The following is a 20174-nucleotide window of genomic DNA, read 5'->3' as shown; positions in this document are numbered from 1 at the left end:
GAAGAAATGGGTATATACGGTAGGATGTCATTTTATGATTTTACACTGGCCCTCATAGCATCTGCACAATTCTAAATCACTTTCTCAACACAGAACCACAACGGAAGTGAGGCGATTTGAATTGCTGCTTTTGTGTTTGTGGTTATTATTATTATTCCTGTTGTGTATTTCTATTGTGGTTTATGCAGCGAGCCAGACTTTGGTTCAGTTATATAATAATCACAAAATTAGCTAAATGTTATTGTTATAGCATTACAGTTGGGCAAGTCTACATTCGACCAGATGTCGGATTAGAAATTACCGTATTTTCCGGACAATAAGCCGCTACTTTTTTCGACAAGAACCCCGCGGCTTGTAACACGACGCGGCTAATTTATGGATTTTTTCCGGGTTAACGGGCTTCACGCCGCCAGATTCTACTTCCACATGCTGTTTTTAGTCTCTGCTTCTCCAAAGCTGGTCTTAAAAGTGACGTTTCTGCTCTTGGTGAGCTCGTCTGGTGCCGCTTCCCGCGGTCCGGAGCTCCAGCAGCTGACTGGCCGTGAATGTTGCGTTCAGGTGCGTCACGTAAACTAGGACGCTGAGGAATCTTCCTTCACAGAATCACAATTGGCAAATAACGGATAAAATACTGAAATAAAACGCTTGCTGATTATGTATCTGTCTCTCTGCGATCTTCGCAGCAGGAGCACTAGGCACAACACGGCGCTATCTGCAGGGATTTCCATCGTTCCTTTCGTCCCGTTAATATTTAAAATGCCACCAGATTTCCACAGCCATGCGAGTATTTATGAAAATATGAGCAATCCCCGTGTTCCTGCAGTGGAATTCTTGCTCTGTTACAACGTGGACGCCTGCCGCTTATCCTCAAGTGCGGCTTATATACGTTTGTTTAATTTAAAATTTTGCAGGTGCGGCTTAAATTCAGGTGCTTCTATAATACGGACAATACGGTATTGACTGTGTCCACACGTTTTTAGCAAATCACGTACCACAGTAAAACAAACGCCACGTTCAAACGACAACATTATCAAGTGAAAAGGCAAACGTTTCATTGCATTCACACAACAACAAACAACAACAACAACAATAACGACGACACCCGGAGCCACTGGAAAAGCAGGCGGCAGATTGATTTGTCCTCCAGTCGAGATGCTCCTCGACTAAACCCAAGTTCCACTTCAGGCTGAAAGCGCCTCTGCATTGAAACACCTCCGCGAGTGTGTGAATGGGCGAACGAGGAACCGCAAAGTGCTGCGAGACCACTGAGGAGGAGAGGCACCACCTGACCGGAGTCCATTTGCAGCCTCACAAAGCCGTGGGCGGCGGGTAAACACGAGACGATGCCGGTGGTGTTAAAGACGGCTCTATTCAGGTCAAAAGGTGTCGCTTTAAATACACCGCCGATGTAAGAAGAAAGAAAAAAAAAGCAAAACACAAAAACAAGCCAGGCTGCATTAATTCACTGTCTCGTAAAGTGAGTGTGATACAAAAATCGGGTTGACGGTATTTTTGAAAAGTCACAGGTGGTCCGTCACAATACGTGTCATTGTAAAAAATACATGGTTTTTTTATTTTTATTATTGTACTGCTTAATGGGTCTCCTTGTCGTTTCACATGTTCTGAAGCTGCCGTCGACACCAAACATGTTTATATGACTCTCCACGCTTTTTGATGTGATACATGTGACTTTAGATTAACGGGAATGTGCTCTTCGACTGTATAAATTGTACAGTAAGAACGAGCTGTTATTTTATTTATGGGGCATAATAAGGTCTCCCGATGTGTCCGGGCCTGCAGGGTGCGGGGAGAGCTCGCCTTGAGCACATGATGGTAGTCCGTCTTCTCAATCTCGATATACTTGGATCATTTGACAGGAATCAATTTGCATGCTAATGCTTTGCATAGAAGGAAGGTCACATCACAAACAAGGTTATTTATCACTCCCATACAAAGGTCTCTTAATGGGATGAAATTACACTCACTTTCAGATTTAATATTTATGTTTTATCATTGAAAGTCACAAAAGAAGCAAAAAAGAATTTTTATTTTTGCACAAAAGCTGGAAACACATTTTTGGGTTTTTTTTTTTATTTCACAGCAGTTTTGCAAGAGCCGTGGATAAGAACAGGGTTATTTATCTAGCGGAGCATCGGCAGGCTTTTTTTTTTTTTTTTTTACTGTTCTCTTTATGGGTGTGCCGGGTTTGTGTGGAGAGAGGAGAAGCCGTTTGTTTTGGACGGGGCCCCGAGTGCGGCGGAGTGCAGGGTTCACCGCAATGTTTCACTGTAGTGTTAACATTTAAAAGCAGCCAGGGGAGCCGCGCCGAGCTCTTAAAAATAACCAAGTCTCATCTCCGCCGCTGACACTTCTGACCTTGGACCATTATCATCGCGGCACACTCAGACGGCTTGGCATGCACGCATGCACTGTACAGAGCCGGCTTCCCACACACACACACACTCACACACACACGCGCACACAGAAAGCATGTGTGAGAGCAAATACAATCTTGTCTCTCAGAGGAAAGAACAAAAGCGCTTTCTCTTACTTTCACTCGATATATATATATATATACACACACACAAACATACTCTATATACAAACACGAGGAATAAAAAAAATCCATGCGAGATGAGGCGAGCTAAAAAGTCCTCCTAAATAATGCATGATGTGTTTTACCTGAATCCCTGCCAGACTGCACTGTTCATACCCACTGAAGTCAGGTGAGATGCAGGAGCTGCAGGGTGTGTGTGTGTGTGTGTGTGTGTGTGTGTGTGTGTGTGTTCATGTGTGTGTGTTCGTGTGTGTGTGTGGCTGCCGGCTGTTTATTTCACCCCCGTTTTTCTGCAGGATCTCGGATTTCATCGAACCAAAGCCGATATTTGCACACAGCGTTTTAATGTCATCTTGATGGGCCTGTTTCCAGGGAGAGATTAAACCTAATCCCGGACTCCGAAAAAAAAAAAAAAAAAAAAAAAAAATCTACGACGACAAATGCCAAAGCATCGAGGGGCAGGGTTTGACAGCGTTGAAGAGGGGCGGCGTCGTGCCTCAGCGGCCGTTCCGGCGAGACCCAGCATTTTGTTTAATGTGCAAATAAACAAGGCATTTATCCCGTCTTTGTTTTGATAACAGAGGAGTGATTTATTGTTTGTACTCGTGGGAACCTTTCAAGATCATTCCTGCATCGTAATACGCGCAGAGAGAGGAAAAAAAAGCGAAGCCCGTTTGTGGGTGAGCACATTTGAGTCCTCTTTTATTCTGGCGGATAATTAGACTTGTCTGGTTTTTGTTTTGTTTGTTTTTTTGCATAGCTGCTGGTCCGGAGCACAGATAAAGGGGGTTTTGTTGAAGAGGGAAAGTTCAAGTTCGAACATATGGATCACAAATACGATAACCGTGTCAGATTGATCACGTGAAAATGTGCTAATGCCGAGGGAAGGAGGGAAGGATGCAGTGAGGGAGAAGGTGATGCTGGCGTGAGGAAGGAGGAGTGGAGGGCCAGTGGGAGAAGATAATCCACTGTGGCAACACAAAGAAAAAAAAAAGATGCAGGGGCAGATCCAGAGCGATTCCAGCAACATCCAGCAACGCTCATTTAAACAGCCGCTGAAAAGGAAAACGAAGCCGCGGGTGTGTTGGTGCAGAAAACCGCGTGGATCTCAAGCACGTTTACATCGAACCACAGGAAGTGACGTCTTTTCTGTTTTATGAACAGCTGACTGTGTGACGGACACATACCAGATAGTAAAAAAAAAAAATACAAATCTGGATCTCTGCAACAATATACGGCCACTGTGTCACTGCTTCTGGTGGCAAAAGATCAAAGGGAGCATCTGCTTTGCAAGTCAGCTACAAAGCGACCAAAGCAGCCGCATAAAGGAAACAATGAGACGTTCTGAACGGAAGAGAAATACAAGAAACTTTTCAAACGGTATTAAATGTGCGTCGCGCACATTTGGCTGTTTTGCATTTGAACACAAAGATGGCTGCCGTTAACCTTGACCAGACGAAGTGCTGATGTGAAAGACGCCTCGACTGCGTGATCGTCTCCAAGCTGCCTGATGTTCCAGTCGACGGCGGCACAGCTGGTCAATATGCAAAACGCCACAATAGAGTTGGATATCGTTCGGAGGGTGTCAAAACCACTTCCGCCTCTTTACACCTCGGATTTCGGACGGCTGGGGATTTATTCTTACTGTACGCCGCGTCACGCCACAAACCAGATGTGCCGTCGAGTCTATTCCCGGTGTGAGACATTAGACACGTTTTCTGCTAAAACATCCGACAGTTCGTTTGACTGAACCTCCCACCTGTTAGCGCCTCTTCACGCCAGCCTTTCCCCGCGTCTTCACCGCTCGCCTCAAAAATACCACACAGACGCACGGAGCGCATTTGAAGTGGCGACGTTCCCGTCGACGAAACGACGTCTTAATCAGGAACCGGCCTGAACCGGAGGCGCTCGGGGGGGGGGAAGTCGACATTTTTGGCCGAAGTTGCAGGATTTTCAACGTTTCACCCAATAAAAAATCGTCATGCGAGCCTCACAATACTACAGATGCAGTATTTAAAGCGATGCGACAAGGTTTTATTTATTTATTTATTCTATTTTATACTTATTTATATCTATTGTATACCCATACTTTGTCACTTTACTGTTTATATGATTATATGGTGTATATATTTTTTAATTTTTAAATTGTTACGTGCCTTTTTGCACTGTGGGTCCGAGAGGACTGAAACTTCATCTGTGCTGTATGTCATGCATATTAGCACACTTGACAAAAAAGCCGACTTTGACTTTGACTTAAACAGCAACGTTGTAATATGAACCCGTCGTGCGTAGAATCGGTAAAGAATTCAGAGTTTACGTGAGGTCTGTATTCACCAAAAGCCAAATTGTCTGTGTGAGTCTGGGTGAGATCAACAATCAACACCAGGTCTGCCTGCGTGTGACGGATCCGTGGCTCCACGCCTGTTCTCAAGCGTTACTGTTGACAATTAAATCTCGCTGATAACAACACAGCTTCTTTTCAGCCTGCTGATTTACTGCAGAGGGGGATTTAGCTGCGAAGCAGTCGCCGGGAACAAACGGCCTATTCCCAAGGTTAACGTCAACAGTCGCTCAAATAAATCTGTCTGCGAAGGAAGACGTTAGCTTCGTTTTCTGCATTTCTGGAAGTGCAAATATGGCTAAATGAAGAAAATCGATCACGACGAGCCTTTAAAGTTCACATTTAAAAGTAGTGCCCCAAACAACAGACAAATTGTGCTTTTACAGCCTCATTTATAATATTTTCTTCACCTATTCTATTGGGGTTTTTTTTTTTTGGTTTGTTTGTGTGAAATCCTTGTTTGCATGTTGACGTGTTGGTTCACTTCATTTATAATTTGACAGTCGTGACTCGGGATCACATGTGTCCTCGGCAATACTTCAGACTTGACTGACACGGTGTGTCAGTGTGAGGAAAAGCTCCCAGCTCTGCCTTTCACAGTTGTTATGAAACAGCCTCGCTGCCCGAGCCGAGGGGGGGGGGGGGGGGGGGGGGGGGAGAAAAATACATATCTGACAGTGAATACATTTTAAAAAGCTCTTAGGATGCGTTTGATGTCCGACACTTGAAACCACTGGAGAAGCGAACACCTTAACAAGATGAGGGGGAGGAAAAAAAGAAATTACAAAAAAAAAAAAATCAAGTCATCGTTTCTTTCTTCCCGTTAATATTTAAAAAGCCACCAGATTCTATTTTGCTCATCTCAGCTCTTTGTAGCAGCCGGTCAGCTCGTCTTTTTTTTTTTTTCTCGCTATTTGAACTATATTTATAAACTACAGAGGTTTGTGATTAGCCCACTTAAGGCTGCCGCTTTCCTCTTTCATGCACATCAGCGCCACAGAGCCTTCCAGTCTCCTCGGCTTGCTGCGCTGGTAAGCGGGAATCAGGTAATTGGTCTTAATTAGCCTCATTACAGTTCAGGCCACAAGGTGGCGTAGTGCAGTGGTTCCTCGGTCGGGGTCCAGAGAGGTCAAAGTAAAAGAATGGAGAGAGCATCTTCCCGCCCTGATCACCGCCTGGATGCTCCGAACAATCAAACTGAATTCTGTCGTTAAAAATCCAAACGAAACAAGAATTTTTCAGACAAAAACACAGGAAAAATGTTGGTTTTTCCTTAAATATCAAATGTTGCATTTGCATCTGAAGTTAACAAGCTAATCAGTCAGCGATAATCTAATCAGTCACGTAATACTACTCTTGTTCCACTAGATGGGTCTAATGAGTCACTCTTCATGTCTTCCTGTCCAAGAACAGAAGAAGCCGTTTGACACGAGAGAAACGCGACGTCTGACAAGCGCTGGAGCTTTTAGCAACAGCTAAACGTCGAACGACCGACAGCGGCAGCGCTGAGATCCTACACGCTGTACCTTAAAGGTCGTGTGCGCTGGACCGTGTGACAACAACCGGTTAGAGACGACAATGTGCCGTGTGCGTTTGGAAGAACATCTAGAAACGAAAAGGCCCTTTGCCAAAAATCAAATACAGTCGAGCCGAGCTGAGGAAGAGTCGTGTTGCAGACACGTGATGTGGTACCCAGCAGAGCCATACCCCGAAAACGGAATCTGTCCGGGATTAAGGCGTGGTCGTCGGTCATTGGTCGTCGGTTGTTGGTCATCGGTCGTCAGTCGTCAGTCATTGGTCATCGGTCATTGGTCGCTGGTCGTCGGTCGTCGGCTGTCGGTCATCAGTCGTTGGTCGTCGGTCATTGGTCATAGGTCGTCGGTCGTCAGTCGTTGGTCGTCGGTTGTTGGTCATCAGTCGTTGGTCGTCGGTCATTGGTCATAGGTCGTCGGTCATCAGTCGTTGGTCGTCAGTTGTCGGTCGTTGGTCATTGGTCATTGGTCGTCAGTCGTCGGTCGTCAGTCGTTGGTCGTCAGTCGTTGGTCGTCGGTCGTCAGTCGTAGGTCGTCAGTCATCGGTCATTGGTCGTCAGTCGTTGGTCATCGGTCGTTGGTCGTCGGTCATTGGTCGTTGGTCGTCAGTTGTCGGTCATCAGTCATCAGTCATTGGTCGTCAGTCGGTCGTCAGTCGTCGGTCATCAGTCATCGGTCGTTGGTCATCGGTCGTTGGTCGTCGGTCATCGGTCGTTGGTCGTCAGTCGGTCGTCAGTCGTCGGTCATCAGTCATCGGTCGTTGGTCGTCAGTCGTTGGTCATCGGTCGTTGGTCGTCGGTCATTGGTCGTTGGTCGTCGGTCGTCAGTTGTCGGTCATCAGTCATCAGTCGTTGGTCGTCAGTCGGTCGTCAGTCGTCGGTCATCAGTCATCGGTCGTTGGTCGTCAGTCGTTGGTCATCGGTCGTTGGTCGTCGGTCGTTGGTCGTCGGTCATTGGTCGTTGGTCGTCAGTTGTCGGTCATCAGTCATCAGTCATTGGTCATCAGTCATCGGTCGTTGGTCGTCAGTCGTTGGTCGCTGGTCGTCGGTCGTCAGTCGTCGGTCGTGGGTCAGAGCCTCCCGGCCAGGTTTCATTAAGAGTCTGAGGAGCTGCTCAGAGACATTTTTCTGCAATACGACTCCTTTTTACTTCCTCAACAATGCAGCGTGCCGGCAGAAGTACAATGCAATGAGATTATTATGGTGCTATTTTTAAAAGGAGCTTTAAGAACTCAAGGCAAAAGCTCATGAAAAATAGAACAGAGTCAAAACAGTGGCAGGGTTTCCTCTGTGGACGAATCGTTTTTGATGTTCTGCTTGAACGGCGCTCGTCTGCAGCCCCTCACGTCCCCACTTTACTCTGTTTTAGGCTCTTTGATATTTGGATTTTTTTTATTTTTTTTATTTTTTTTTTAATAGAAACACAGAGTCTTGTCATTCGACCGTTGTTGAAGCGACTTAATGATTCAGAGGGCTCGTTTAAACGACAACGTTTCCAAGTGAAAGCGCAACACTCTTGTAGCGTTTCAGGGGTTCGTTTACATGACGACAGCGACTGTCGGGAGCCAATGAAAACACTCCGCGAGTAAATGGACAATAACAACAACGTTTCCTCCCCCGTGTCGTGACTCCCAGTCCCTGTTCTCCTGGGACTCGGGAGTTTTATTTTGACAGTCACCGTAGTAACAATCCAACAGCACCCACTAGTGGCCCAGCATGAAAACGACATCGTTTTCTGTGTTTCTGTCAATCGTGACATCATATTCAAAACGTCGTCGTGTAAAAGGAAACTCTTATGGAACGAAAAAGCGAAATCGATGTGTTGGAATTCAAAACGTCGTCGTGTAAACAGAGAATTTCACCATCTTGTAGCTCTGAGTCGTCCTCATAAAGGTCACAGGTTATTTTTCTTATAATGAAAGACGTACATGTCAAATACGGTAAATGACAACTTCCTCTATATCTCCCGACGGCCCCCGTACCTTGTTGACCTCCAGGATCTCCCTCCTCTCGTCGCTCGCCGGGCGGCTCTGCCCGCCGGGGCGCTCCTCGCGCTTGGAGCCGTCGTCCTCCACGAAGGGGATCAGTTGCTGGAACGACAACAAACACAAACCCGGCTGTGTTACTTACTGTAAACAAGACGCAAGAGGACGACTGCTTCCGGTGGAGCGCGGCTGCCGTGTCGCTTCAGGACGGATCAGATTGTTTAAATTCTGCAGCTGTGAATTAATCACACGCTACTTGTTTGAACGAGTGAATCCGACATGTAGTTATGATTAATATTTCAGTTGTTTTTTTTTGGTTATATTCTTTGACATTTCAGCTTATAAGTCATAGAAATCCAAAAATAGAGACTCTCAAAACACCAAAATAACTCATAAAATCACACATTTTCCTGGCAGCCATAATTATTGCAATCAAAGCGTAAAAGAAATTCTCCTGTCGAGATATTGAGTGCACATAACTAACAAAACCATGAATTTATGAGCTGTGTCTGTATATTTTTTTGTATTTGCTGGTGAACAGTTAATAGATTAGTTTAAATTCTATTCAATAGTATTCAGAAATACGAGTCATAATCAGTGTGCGGGTTCCATTATAGATTCATATCAAACCATCATTCTGTGAAACTTGAGCGACTATTACAAATAATACTTTTTTTTAACTGTATCATGCTAATTCTATCTAAAAGTTGAAACTGCGCGGAGCTTTTTTTATTACTATCATGATCCCCAAAGTCATAAGACTTTGCATTTGGATAGATTTATTAGAGGGGACCACATGAGCCACGTTAATATTATTACTCGATATAAAAATGTGATTACGAAGCACTGAAGGTATTTACACTTGTGTGGTCTCGTGTACTACTTATTACCCCCCAGTGGTGAAGCAGAGGAGAACCGCAAAGAGCTCACTGGTGAGACGATGAAACGGGAGGTGAAGACGTCGGTCAAGGAATTGACACGTCACCAAAATGAAGCAACGGCTTTAGAATCGCCTGATATATTAGCTGATATTCGTGTTATTCTGGGCGTAACATTCGACAATTTATTTTCTCAAGTATAGACTAAATAATGATTAAATTCTCAACAAAAACCAGCTGGAAATGAAACTGTATCTCCTCGTATCAAACACCGAGATTCAATTAAAATGAGATTAGTTGTGAGTAATTAATTACAAAGCCCCTAATTACTCAGATTTGTATGGGGTTTTTTTTTTTTTGTTTGTTTGTTTTGTTTTGTTTTTAATTGAGTCCCACCGCCACTTATGATGTGAAAAACAAGAGCGAATGTGGCTTTCAACTAAAAACAAATTACTGTTTGGCGTGTTAGAAAATGGACTTCCTGCGTAACGGCACCTTTTACTGCTTCAGCCGTTTCAACACACAGCATCATCCGCCCACTCGTGCACGTGCACACACACACACACACACACACACACACACACGGTTGCCCTGCAAGACAACTGGGAGCAATTTGGGGCTCCGTGACTTTCCCAAGGACACTTTGACTGGCGGTGAGAGCGCGATGGGGGGGGGGACGTAACCAGCAACCCCTGGACTGCAGGACCAGCCCCGTTTACTGCCGGCGCCACGGAGGGTTTAAGTCCGGGGGGGCTGCAGTGCAGCTCCAGCTCCGTGAGCTCAGCGAGCGTTGCGCCTCCCCTTCCCGAAAGGTTCACATAAATGACGGACGACGGCCGCGGCGCATTTTCACGTTTCTCCTCTCGTGTGCACGGAGTTCTGAGCTCTGTGCCGTCCGACGCTCCGACTCCCATGAAGTGGTGGGGGGGGAAGAAAAAAAACAGGATTGTGAGTGAGCTCTCATGCAGGCTGACTCTCTTCAACGTAAAGCGAGAGGGGGAGAGAGAGAGAGAGAGAGAGAGAGAGGGAAAGCAAGTGGGACATTAATTCATTTTTAAACGATGTGTGTGCTTGACCTTGTCTTGACACTACAGTGAAGCCGATGCGCGAGAACCTTCAGGCGAGGCGAGAGCCGACAGGGTCACTGCCTGCTGCTCAGCATCACACTGCCCCCTAGTGCTTCACCCGGAGAACAATGGGGAGGGAGAACAAGGGGGGGGGGGGCTTTGCTGCAGTCACACATCAAGTTATCTATGAATGTCTCCAGAACAGATTGTTCCCAGCGTAACACACAGCAAGAACATAAAGCAGCAACACCGGGACGGTGTGATTGATGCCACGCGGAAAAGTCTTTTCAGAGCTGCTGCACAGGATTGAACTTTCTCAAACAAACAAACAAAAAAAAAAGAAGAAGAAGAAGAAGAAGAAGAAAACCACTACAGTAAGCACATGTGCTGTAAATGTACTCGTAATATCCCAGTGCGGGCCCACAGACACACACAGGGACATTAATGAGCTTCTATCGAGGCCGTAAAGGAGGTCGTAACGCTGAAAACCATGAATCACCTCCCAAAGCTAACATCACTTTCCTTTCCAAAACAAAAGCTGTCACACCAGACAGGATCACAAACACAGATTAGGCAGGACAGTCTCCGAGCCGCCGAGAGCGGTGGGAAAAAGCACACCTTGCTCCAATAACAACTTGGCACGCTGCTCATCTAACTTGTGTAAAGTTCCTTCCAACGTCGGGACGGACCGCAGCGTTTGGCCCCGAGGATTTGCAGCTGGACTCGAGGCCCCGCAGACACGAGACGACGATTTAAACAACCCGAATCATCTGGAACCAATGACTTGACTCGTGTGTGTGAGTCCAGCGACTCGCCGCCAAGGAAAAGACGAAGTACATAAAGGGACGGACGAGCAAAGTATAGAAACAAATGAAGGGAGGAGAGTCTGCGATGTCTGAAACCCCAAGAGGAGGGGGGGGGGGGGGGGGGTGGGGATGGAAGAGGACAGGCAGATGTGGGACACCAGCATGAAAGAAAGAGGTGAAGAAAGAAAACATAACTGGAAACATTTGTCAGTTTTAGGCCAAAGAGTGAAATCTTCTTTTTTTTTGGAGGGAGAAAAACATGTGTAGGACATTACATCTACAAACTATGAGCTCGCTTCACAAGTTTATGTAGGAAAAGAAGAATTTTTTTTTATTTTTTTGTTTCGTGAGATAATTCTGAAGCCGAAGCGAACGACATGTTGCATTTTAAAAGCGGACGGCTGATTTTGGCAGCCCGCGGGGGGAAAATGAAATGTGCTGAGTACGGTGGGAAAAGATGGATGGCGAGTGTATGGTGGGTGTGTGTGTGAGTGTGTGTGTGTGTGTGTGAGTGTGTGTGTGTGTGTGAGTGTGAATGTGCCTGTGTGAGTCATAACACTGGCCTCTTCCACAGAAAAAGATGGATGTGGTTTCCCGGCTGACAGAGAAGAATGGGCTAATGAAGTTCTCCAGGTTGCCTCGCTGAGACAAACGAAAAAAGGAAAGAGAAAAAAAAAAGGGTAAGAAAAGACGAAGTGGAGAAAAAGAAAAGAAGAAGTAAAAAAGAAAAGAAAGAAAAGTAGCGGGGTGAACGCGTAGCCGAGAGGGAAATGAAATGGACGCGGCGACTAACAGTCAGGAAATGAGACGAGAGAAGGAAGGGAGGTGAAGTTAAACAGAAAGAGAGAAAAATAAATCCACGGGCAACAAATACACTGATAGATGCAGGAGGAAATGAGGAGGAGGGGGGGGGGGGGGGGATATTGACCTGCTGTAAGAGTGAAACGGTGGAAAAAGAATGATGGGAGGAACAGAGAGGAAGAGAGCGTGTGCCGGATAAAAAGAGGGAGGGAGGGAGGGGAAAGGTGCAACGAACGACAGCTGGAAAAGAAAAAGAGGAAAAGCGCTGACGTGTGCGTTTGCTTCCAGCTGTTCATTAAACTGCCCCTGTTGCTAATTAGGCTGCGATGAGGTCACGCCGCCCGACTCATCGATTCCACTTCCTGTTACCAGGGCAGCCAATAAGCGAGCGGCTTGTCAGGCGCTGCACCCGAATTCTCCGGGATGATGAATGGCGTGAGCGTCCGCGGCCAAAATCAACAAACCCCTTCAAGCCCCAGACAAACATGGCGAGCTGAGCTGAGCTATTGGCCGGTCGGCACCGGGGACCGGCTCTCGGCCGCCTCGAGGGGAAATGAATAAACATTTAAAGAAGATGGAAAGAGGGGAGGGGGGATACAGTGAAGGTTTGCACCCGGGCGGCGAAGGGAAACGCCGGGGCCGAAGGAACTTTGATTCAAGGGCAGGGAGCGGCGCCGAACAACCGCGGGACCGGATCAGTGGGGAAGCGTCCGCTCGGCTAGCCGCTATTATCCGAAGCACAAAAATGTACACGGTGGCAGCCGTCGCAAATTTGTTCCAATTTAAGGCCGGTCTCCTCCCACATCCTCCTTTATCCTCCGTAAGAGTCTGGCGGGGGAGATTAGCCGCCAGCCAATCTGTGGAAATTGGGAAGGGACTGCCGCAGTCATAAATCCAATCAAACAGTGTGTGGAGAGCCTCACTGTACCCCTGCATGGTGCCGAGCGCTGTGTGTGTGTGTGTGCGTGTATGTGCGCATGTGTGTGTGTGCCTTGATGTCATACCCAAGGGAAGCCTTATATTTAGCAACCACTCACATCTCTGTGTTGGACAAATCTGTGCTCAGACTGTGTGTGTTGTGTGGGGCAGGTGGAGAGGCTGGGAGGCTGGGAGGCTGGGAGGCCGGAGCAGAAGCGCCGCGGCGCCCGGAGGCGGACGGTGGACGGGCGACGGCGACGGCGACGGCGACGGCGACCAGCGGTAAAGAGACTCTGGAGACTCGCCTGCAGACGCCGATGAATCTGCTGCGAGCAGCGAGGAGACGAACCCTGAGGGACTAGGTTAGATAAGAGTCCCTCGGGGGAACGGGGGGTGTGTGTGTGTGTGTGTGTGTGTGTGTGTGTGTGTGTGTGTGTGTGTGTGTGTGAGTGTAGGGAAGATGTGGCAGGAACAATGGCCCACTTCCTTTATACTAGCAGCTTCCTAATTTAGCCGACAGTCGTGGTGAAGAAGCAGGACTATGTGAAGCATTAACACACAAGAGTAGAGACGAACACACCGAGTGCATGTTGACGTCTGCAGGAATCAATCAATCAATCAGTCAGTCAGTCAGTCAATCAATCAATCAAGCCAAAATGAAGGACTTGAGAATGTGCACACACAGCAGTGGCTGTATTAAATCTCATTTCCTGTCACACACACGTCACAACAAAATAGGTCTTCTGCACATGCGTGAGGAGACGTACAACAAGAACGATGGTCGTCCTCCATGGTGTCGTGACTCGCAGTCTCATGGGATGTGGTGCTTTTATTTTGACAAGTCACCATGATAACAAGCCAACATGGACGCCCGTCCTCTACATGAGTGTTTTTCAACCAAAAAAAACATTTGCCCTCACAGCCGACAGTGTGTTGCAGAGTAATCATGTATAAATACTCTTCGCCACTAGAGGGCAGCACAGAACTTTGCCGGTGAAATGTAAAGTGACAGACGTCAGTGTGGTTCATCTCCACCTCCTGCTACCATCTTGTATCAAAGTACTGTGTCAGTGACAGTGATGGAGAAGTTTTTGAAAAGGAAGAATGTGAACCAGGATCTCAGCTCTTCATCCATCAGGTCCAGGTTTCACACTGAGGGAGGCACTATTAAAAAAAAAGAAATTGGGAAATTTGGGAAAATTGGGAAGGTTGAAAAACACTGGGCTAGAATCTCCATGTACTTCCACTGGTAACGTCTATAGAATATTGTTCTCTGCACACGTGTGTAATTTCATTACTGAAGTAAATTATCGGTAATTGACATTATCAAACTGTCAATGCTGGAGTTGGAAGATAACAAACTACCATCTGAGCTAAAACAGCCACTGCAGTCGTAGAAAAACTAATGAAAAAAACAACTGATGCTTCATAGTTTCTGCATCCAAGTAACAAGTGTAGAAAAACACAATGTGCTTTAACCTAAAACCACACAAACAATTATAATCCGCCAGCACTGGGAATAATTAATGATACTTGTGGAAGTAAGAAGAGAAACCGCTGGAGTTTTGTTTTCACTTCCTGGCCTGATGTGAGATTATAGCTTTTCCTTTTTTAATGAGGTTTTTCCATCTCAGCAGTCGGCCTGTTCTCCTCCAGAACGCTCCATCAGAACCGACGTATTCAATAAGATTGTGAAAAGTTTTCACTTAAACAGCCGATGTGTTGTTTAAATTCAATTCCACCTCTGCGCACGGCGCCGCAGACGTACCGTCGGCCTTCTACCCGCCTGAGCTGCACCAGTTTGGGAAATTTGCATTTCATTACATTACAGATGTTATTGTGTTCAAAAACCTTTGGAGGTACAATTCAAATTCACCTGCCTCATAAATGAACAAATAAAGCTTCCCCTCAGCATGTAGGGAAGACTTTCGCCGTTGCTCAGTGACACTTGAGTTAAGGAGGCTTTATTCCTCCAGCATCGTCTTCAGCAAATAAATATGTTCGCCGTGCGCCGTTTAGCAATCAGCTTTTCTGAAGTGCATTGCGAGAACGTAATTAGGCTGCGAGTGCATGATCAGTTGTGCACACAATCCTGGAGAAAAGCTCCTTAAGTGTCCAATTTAGAGTTACTTTTTAGGCACAGGTGGGTTTTTTGGTTGGGTTTTTTTTTTTTTCCCTGCCGAGCGAAGCCGGGAGGCTCGTTTCAGTGTGTTTCCAGGAAGCTGCTGCCAGCGGAAGGTTTACCTTGTATAATTATGCCGCCGGTGCTGTTTCGCTAATCTAATTGTACCCGATTACACTGGCAGTTCCTGACATGCACTGGAGGAGCACTTGAACCCGCCCAGATGCGCCGCTGTCTCTGTCAATACTCATCGACTTGGAATGGTTTCCCACACCAATTCAAATCTAAATGGAATGGGTGTGTTCTAGTAATAAAATCTACAATTTATTGCTTTTACTGTTCTCACATTCAGGTTAATAATATCACAGCAGGTATAAAGACTGAAAACTGACCAATCAGCTCTACTGGACAGTGAGAGGAAGGTTTAGGAAAGCCGCTCATAGAGGTGAAGATGAAGTGACAGAGGAGGATGTTCAGTGTTCCCAGAGAGCATTTAAAATAAAATTAAATTAAATCATGGGACTGATCACTATCCTGTATTGGCTGGGCAATGAAACCATTTGATCTGAAACTAGTTCAAAGCTGGTCTAAACCTGGTATAAGTTGAAGCAAGGCTGAAAGGGGTTAAAAACAGGACATTCATTAGTCAAAATCTAATTGAACCCAAGTGTAAATATAATATATAGAAACTTGAACAAAAACTAGTCTAAAGTTGGTCAAATATTAGTCGAAATTTGGTCAAAAACTAGTCTAAAGTTGATTAAAAACTAGCCTAAGTTGGTCAAAAACTAGTCGAAAGTTGGTCAAAAACTAGTCAAAGGTTGGTCAAATACTAGTCGAAAGTTGGTCAAATATTAGTCGAAAGTTGGTCAAAAACTAGTCGAAAGTTGGTCAAAAACTAGTCAAAGGTTGGTCAAATACTAGTCGAAAGTTGGTCAAATATTAGTCGAAAGTTGGTCAAAAACTAGTCTAAAGTTGATTAAAAACTAGCCTAAGTTGGTCAAAAACTAGTCGAAAGTTGGTCAAAAACTAGTCGAAAGTTGGTCAAAAACTAGTCGAAAGTTGGTCAAAAACTAGTCAAAGGTTGGTCAAATACTAGTCGAAAGTTGGTCAAAAACTAGTCGAAAGTTGGTCAAAAACTAGTTTAAAGTTAATTAAAAACTAGTCGAAAGTTGGTCAAAAACTAGTCAAAGGTTGGTCAAATACTAGTCGAAAGTTGGTCAAATATTAGTCGAAAGTTGGTCAAAAACTAGTCGAAAGTTGGTCAAAAACTAGTCAAAGGTTGGTCAAATACTAGTCGAAAGTTGGTCAAATATTAGTCGAAAGTTGGTCAAAAACTAGTCAAAGGTTGGTCAAATACTAGTCGAAAGTTGGTCAAATATTAGTCGAAAGTTGGTCAAAAACTAGTCTAAAGTTGATTAAAAACTAGCCTAAGTTGGTCAAAAACTAGTCGAAAGTTGGTCAAAAACTAGTCGAAAGTTGGTCAAAAACTAGTCGAAAGTTGGTCAAAAACTAGTCAAAGGTTGGTCAAATACTAGTCGAAAGTTGGTCAAAAACTAGTCGAAAGTTGGTCAAAAACTAGTTTAAAGTTAATTAAAAACTAGTCGAAAGTTGGTCAAAAACTAGTCAAAGGTTGGTCAAATACTAGTCAAAGGTTGGTCAAATACTAGTCGAAAGTTGGTCAAAAACTAGTCTAAAGTTGATTAAAAACTAGCCTAAGTTGGTCAAAAACTAGTCTAAAGTTGATTAAAAACTAGCCTAAGTTGGTCAAAAACTAGTCAAAGGTTGGTCAAATACTAGTCGAAAGTTGGTCAAATATTAGTCGAAAGTTGATTAAAAACTAGCCTAAGTTGGTCAAAAACTAGTTTAAAGTTTAAAAAAAAAAAAGCCTGAAGTTGATCAAAAATGAGTTTAAGACTAGTCAATAGTTGTCTCTCTCACTTCTCTCTCTCAGTTCTCTCTCTCAGTTCTCTCTCTCAGTTCTCTCTCTCAGTTCTCTCACCTCTGGCGGTATGGACTCCAGCCCGGCACAGTTTTCGTTGCACTTGTCGTAGACGAGGCGCAGCTTGCGGAAGAGCACGGAGAGCATGCGGAGGTGCTCCTGCAGCTTCCCCAGCCGGTCCTGGTGGGTGTTTGGGTGGTAAGTGACTCCGTTAGGCAGCTGAGAGGAAGCGCAGAGGAAACACGGTCGATGAGCAAAAGCGCACGCCTCCAATTCTGTCGGCGCTAATAAAAAGCAACGGCCATTGATCCCGCCTGACGGCCAGGAGCTCCACAAATCCCGCGCTGCTCCCTCACCGACAACAGGCCATTAGAAGTCTCCCACTAATGCACGGGAGATGTACTTTTATTTACACTCACACAAAAATATACCGCCTCCCGTCTACGGGAGAATTAAAGTCATGAGAAAATGTCTTTTCCACGCTTCGCGACGGCGCTGAACGGTTTTGATGGCGATGAAACAAGCGTCACAAGTTAAAGCACCGAACACAAACACGGCGGCATCAAAAGACAAACAGCTTCCGCCGCTGCACTTTGAACGTTTCCTCTCACTTCCACACGGAGGCGGCTTTTAACTACAATGAGTGTTAAAGAGCGACACGGCGTGTTCTCATTGAGGAGAGACGAGCCTCTGGGGCGGCGGCGGCTGATTATAAACATCCTACATAGCATGAAACGAGGATCCTGCCTTCGGGGCAATGGAAGGAGGGAAGCGAGAGGCGCAGGGAGACGAGGAGGAGAGCCAGGAAGAGGTTGGGTTTTTTTTACGAGTGTAGAAGCAGCCTGTGATCTGGAACAAAAACCAAAAAGAAGAAGAAGAAGAAGAAGAAGAAGAAGAAGAAGAAGAAGAAGGAGGAAAACAAGTCACTGCAGTGGTGTTTGTTTGGCTGGGATTGAGACGTCTGAGGTTTTAGAGACGATCAGCAGCTTCCTCTGAACTGCTCATCGCAAATATGTGACGTTCAATTCAATTCAATTCAACTTTATTTATACGGCACCAAATACAACACAGTCATTTCTCGGTGCTTCTAACAGAGGAACTAGAAAAGCCCAACATGAAGACACACATTCTCATGATCGTCGCCACCTGGTGAAGGAGCTGGAAGCTTAGTCTGCTAGTGACTTTCTTTAAAGTCTGTGCTCTCTCTCTCTCTCTCTCTCTCTGTGCTCTCTCTCTCGTAATCTGTGCTCTCTCTTTTTCATAGTCTGTGCTCTCTCTCTCTCTCTCTCTCTCTCTCTCTCTGTGCTCTCTCTCTCGTAATCTGTGCTCTCTCTTTTTCATAGTCTGTGCTCTCTCTCTCTCTCTCCATCTCTCGTAGTCTGTGCTCTCTCTCTCTCTCTCTCTCTCTCTCTGTGCTCTCTCTTTCTCAGTCTGTGCTCTCTCTCTCTCTCTCGTAATCTGTGCTCTCTCTTTCTCATAGTCTGTGCTCTCTCTCTCTCTCCATCTCTCGTAGTCTGTGCTCTCTCTCTCTCTCTCTCTCCATCTCTCGTAGTCTGTGCTCTCTCTCTCTCTCTCTCATGTAATCTGTTCTCTCTCTCTCTCACTCATGTAATCTGTTCTCTCTCTCTCATGTAATCTGTTCTCTCTGTCTCTCTCTCTCATGGTCTGTGTTCTCTCTTCTAGTCCCTGCTCTCTCTCTTGTGGTCCCTGCTCTCTCTTCCCCCCCTTTGCAGTCTGTACTCTCTCTCTCTCGTACTCTGTCCCTCCCTCCCCAGTGCGTCTGATGTCCACTTGTCAGTGAGTGAGTCAGTTGTTCTCCGTCTCTCCTGCTGACCTCTGACCTCACTGCAGCAAACAGAGCTGCCAACCATGAGTTTGGAACTGTTCAAGGTTTCTTCCCAGTTAAAAGCCTTTTTTTCACCTTCAGCATCGCCGTGTGGGATTGTGGACTGATTCTCTATAAAAGTTGCATCACGTGGTCATGTTGGCGCCGCACAAATAAAACTGAATTGAATTGAAATTCAGTTACATTTTCCAAAAGCACACTTAATCCCCAGTTGAGCAAAAGTACATGCATTTGTGCTCCATAAGCTGGTACAAGTATAAATACAGATTAAAGTCCTCTTCTCAAATGAAAAGTAGAGGCTTCACCATTTAATCTGGACATCCAAGTTAAAAGAAGCACTTTGGAGGACATTTCCACCGACTTCTCTTCCCGCTGGCAGTTTCAAACGCGTTTCTGAGGCAGATGGAGAAGCTCTCACTCTGCTCAACTGTCTGTTTCACGGTCAGAGACGTGACCATGAGTTCTGCCTGTCAGAGAGATGAGATCAATCCAGCGACCCTACTTTTATCCTCACGTCATTCAAACACATGGGGTCTATCCAGCGTCTGGCGCCATTCAGGGTCGTAGTGACTTATTTAACCATCGAATGTTCTATTGAATGGACCTGAATAAAATATTTACATTTAAAGCACATTTTTTCAGACAAAAGAATAAAGCAATGCAACACATAGATACTTGGAATTAATTTTTTTTTTTTTTAAATCACAATTTGTGTTGTAAACAAATTCAGAAATAAAGCAGGATATGATTGTAATGAGAGATTGTAACAGCCGAGGCGATCCAAGGCTCTTGTTATTGATCCTATTCATTAAAATTCACAATTGAAAACATAATTTCAGATATACAGTATGTCAAAGTATGTATGTGTTTTAACATGTCTTTCTTGGAAATGAGAACTTGTGTCTCAATGAGATTACCTGTATAAATAAAAGTCAAATAAATTAAGTTTTGAGAAGAAGCCCTGATATTACATTTTGCGTTTATGTTTCAAGTATGACGTGAAGGTATTTGATCACGAGAAACAGAGGTTATAGCGATAAAACGTAAGGAGAGAGAGAGGCAGACACCTGCATGTTCCTGAGCAGCTGAAAGATCTCCATGGTCCTGAGGACGATGTCCTGGACCGTCTCCTGGCCGATGCGACACAGAGACGCCGTGTTGACGTCCCGCGCTGCCTGGGCCTGCTGCTGCTGCTGCTGCTGCTGCTGCTGCTGCTGCGGAGGCGGCTGTCCTCCGAATGGAGTCACGATGGGAGGGGTCGTCATGGTTACAGCAGGCGAAGGTGCAGGAGGACGCAGCGAGGGTCCAGGTGGAGGTACCTGTCGGGCTTTTTCACACTAGCTCACCTTTACATGCCTCCAGGAGGGGGAAGGAAACGAG

General features: G+C 45.6%; 1 protein-coding gene across 1 annotated transcript in view; it reads right to left on the bottom strand.

The window, feature by feature from the left end:
* med30 (mediator complex subunit 30) overlaps positions 1 to 20174 on the bottom strand; it is a 46762-nt gene that overhangs the window by 25442 nt on the left and 1146 nt on the right. Inside the window, exons 2-4 of the mRNA XM_080515693.1 lie at positions 19862 to 20150; positions 17009 to 17167; positions 8412 to 8519 (exon numbers count right to left, since the gene is read on the bottom strand). Of these exons, the coding sequence (XP_080371819.1) occupies positions 8412 to 8519; positions 17009 to 17167; positions 19862 to 20059 (465 nt within the window). The 5' untranslated portion in view covers positions 20060 to 20150. The remainder of the gene's footprint in view (positions 1 to 8411; positions 8520 to 17008; positions 17168 to 19861; positions 20151 to 20174) is intronic.

The sequence above is a fragment of the Blennius ocellaris genome (genome assembly GCF_963422515.1).
Source record: "Blennius ocellaris genome assembly, chromosome: 20".
Lineage (NCBI taxonomy): Eukaryota > Metazoa > Chordata > Actinopteri > Blenniiformes > Blenniidae > Blennius > Blennius ocellaris.
This window is presented reverse-complemented; position numbering and strand designations above follow the sequence as displayed.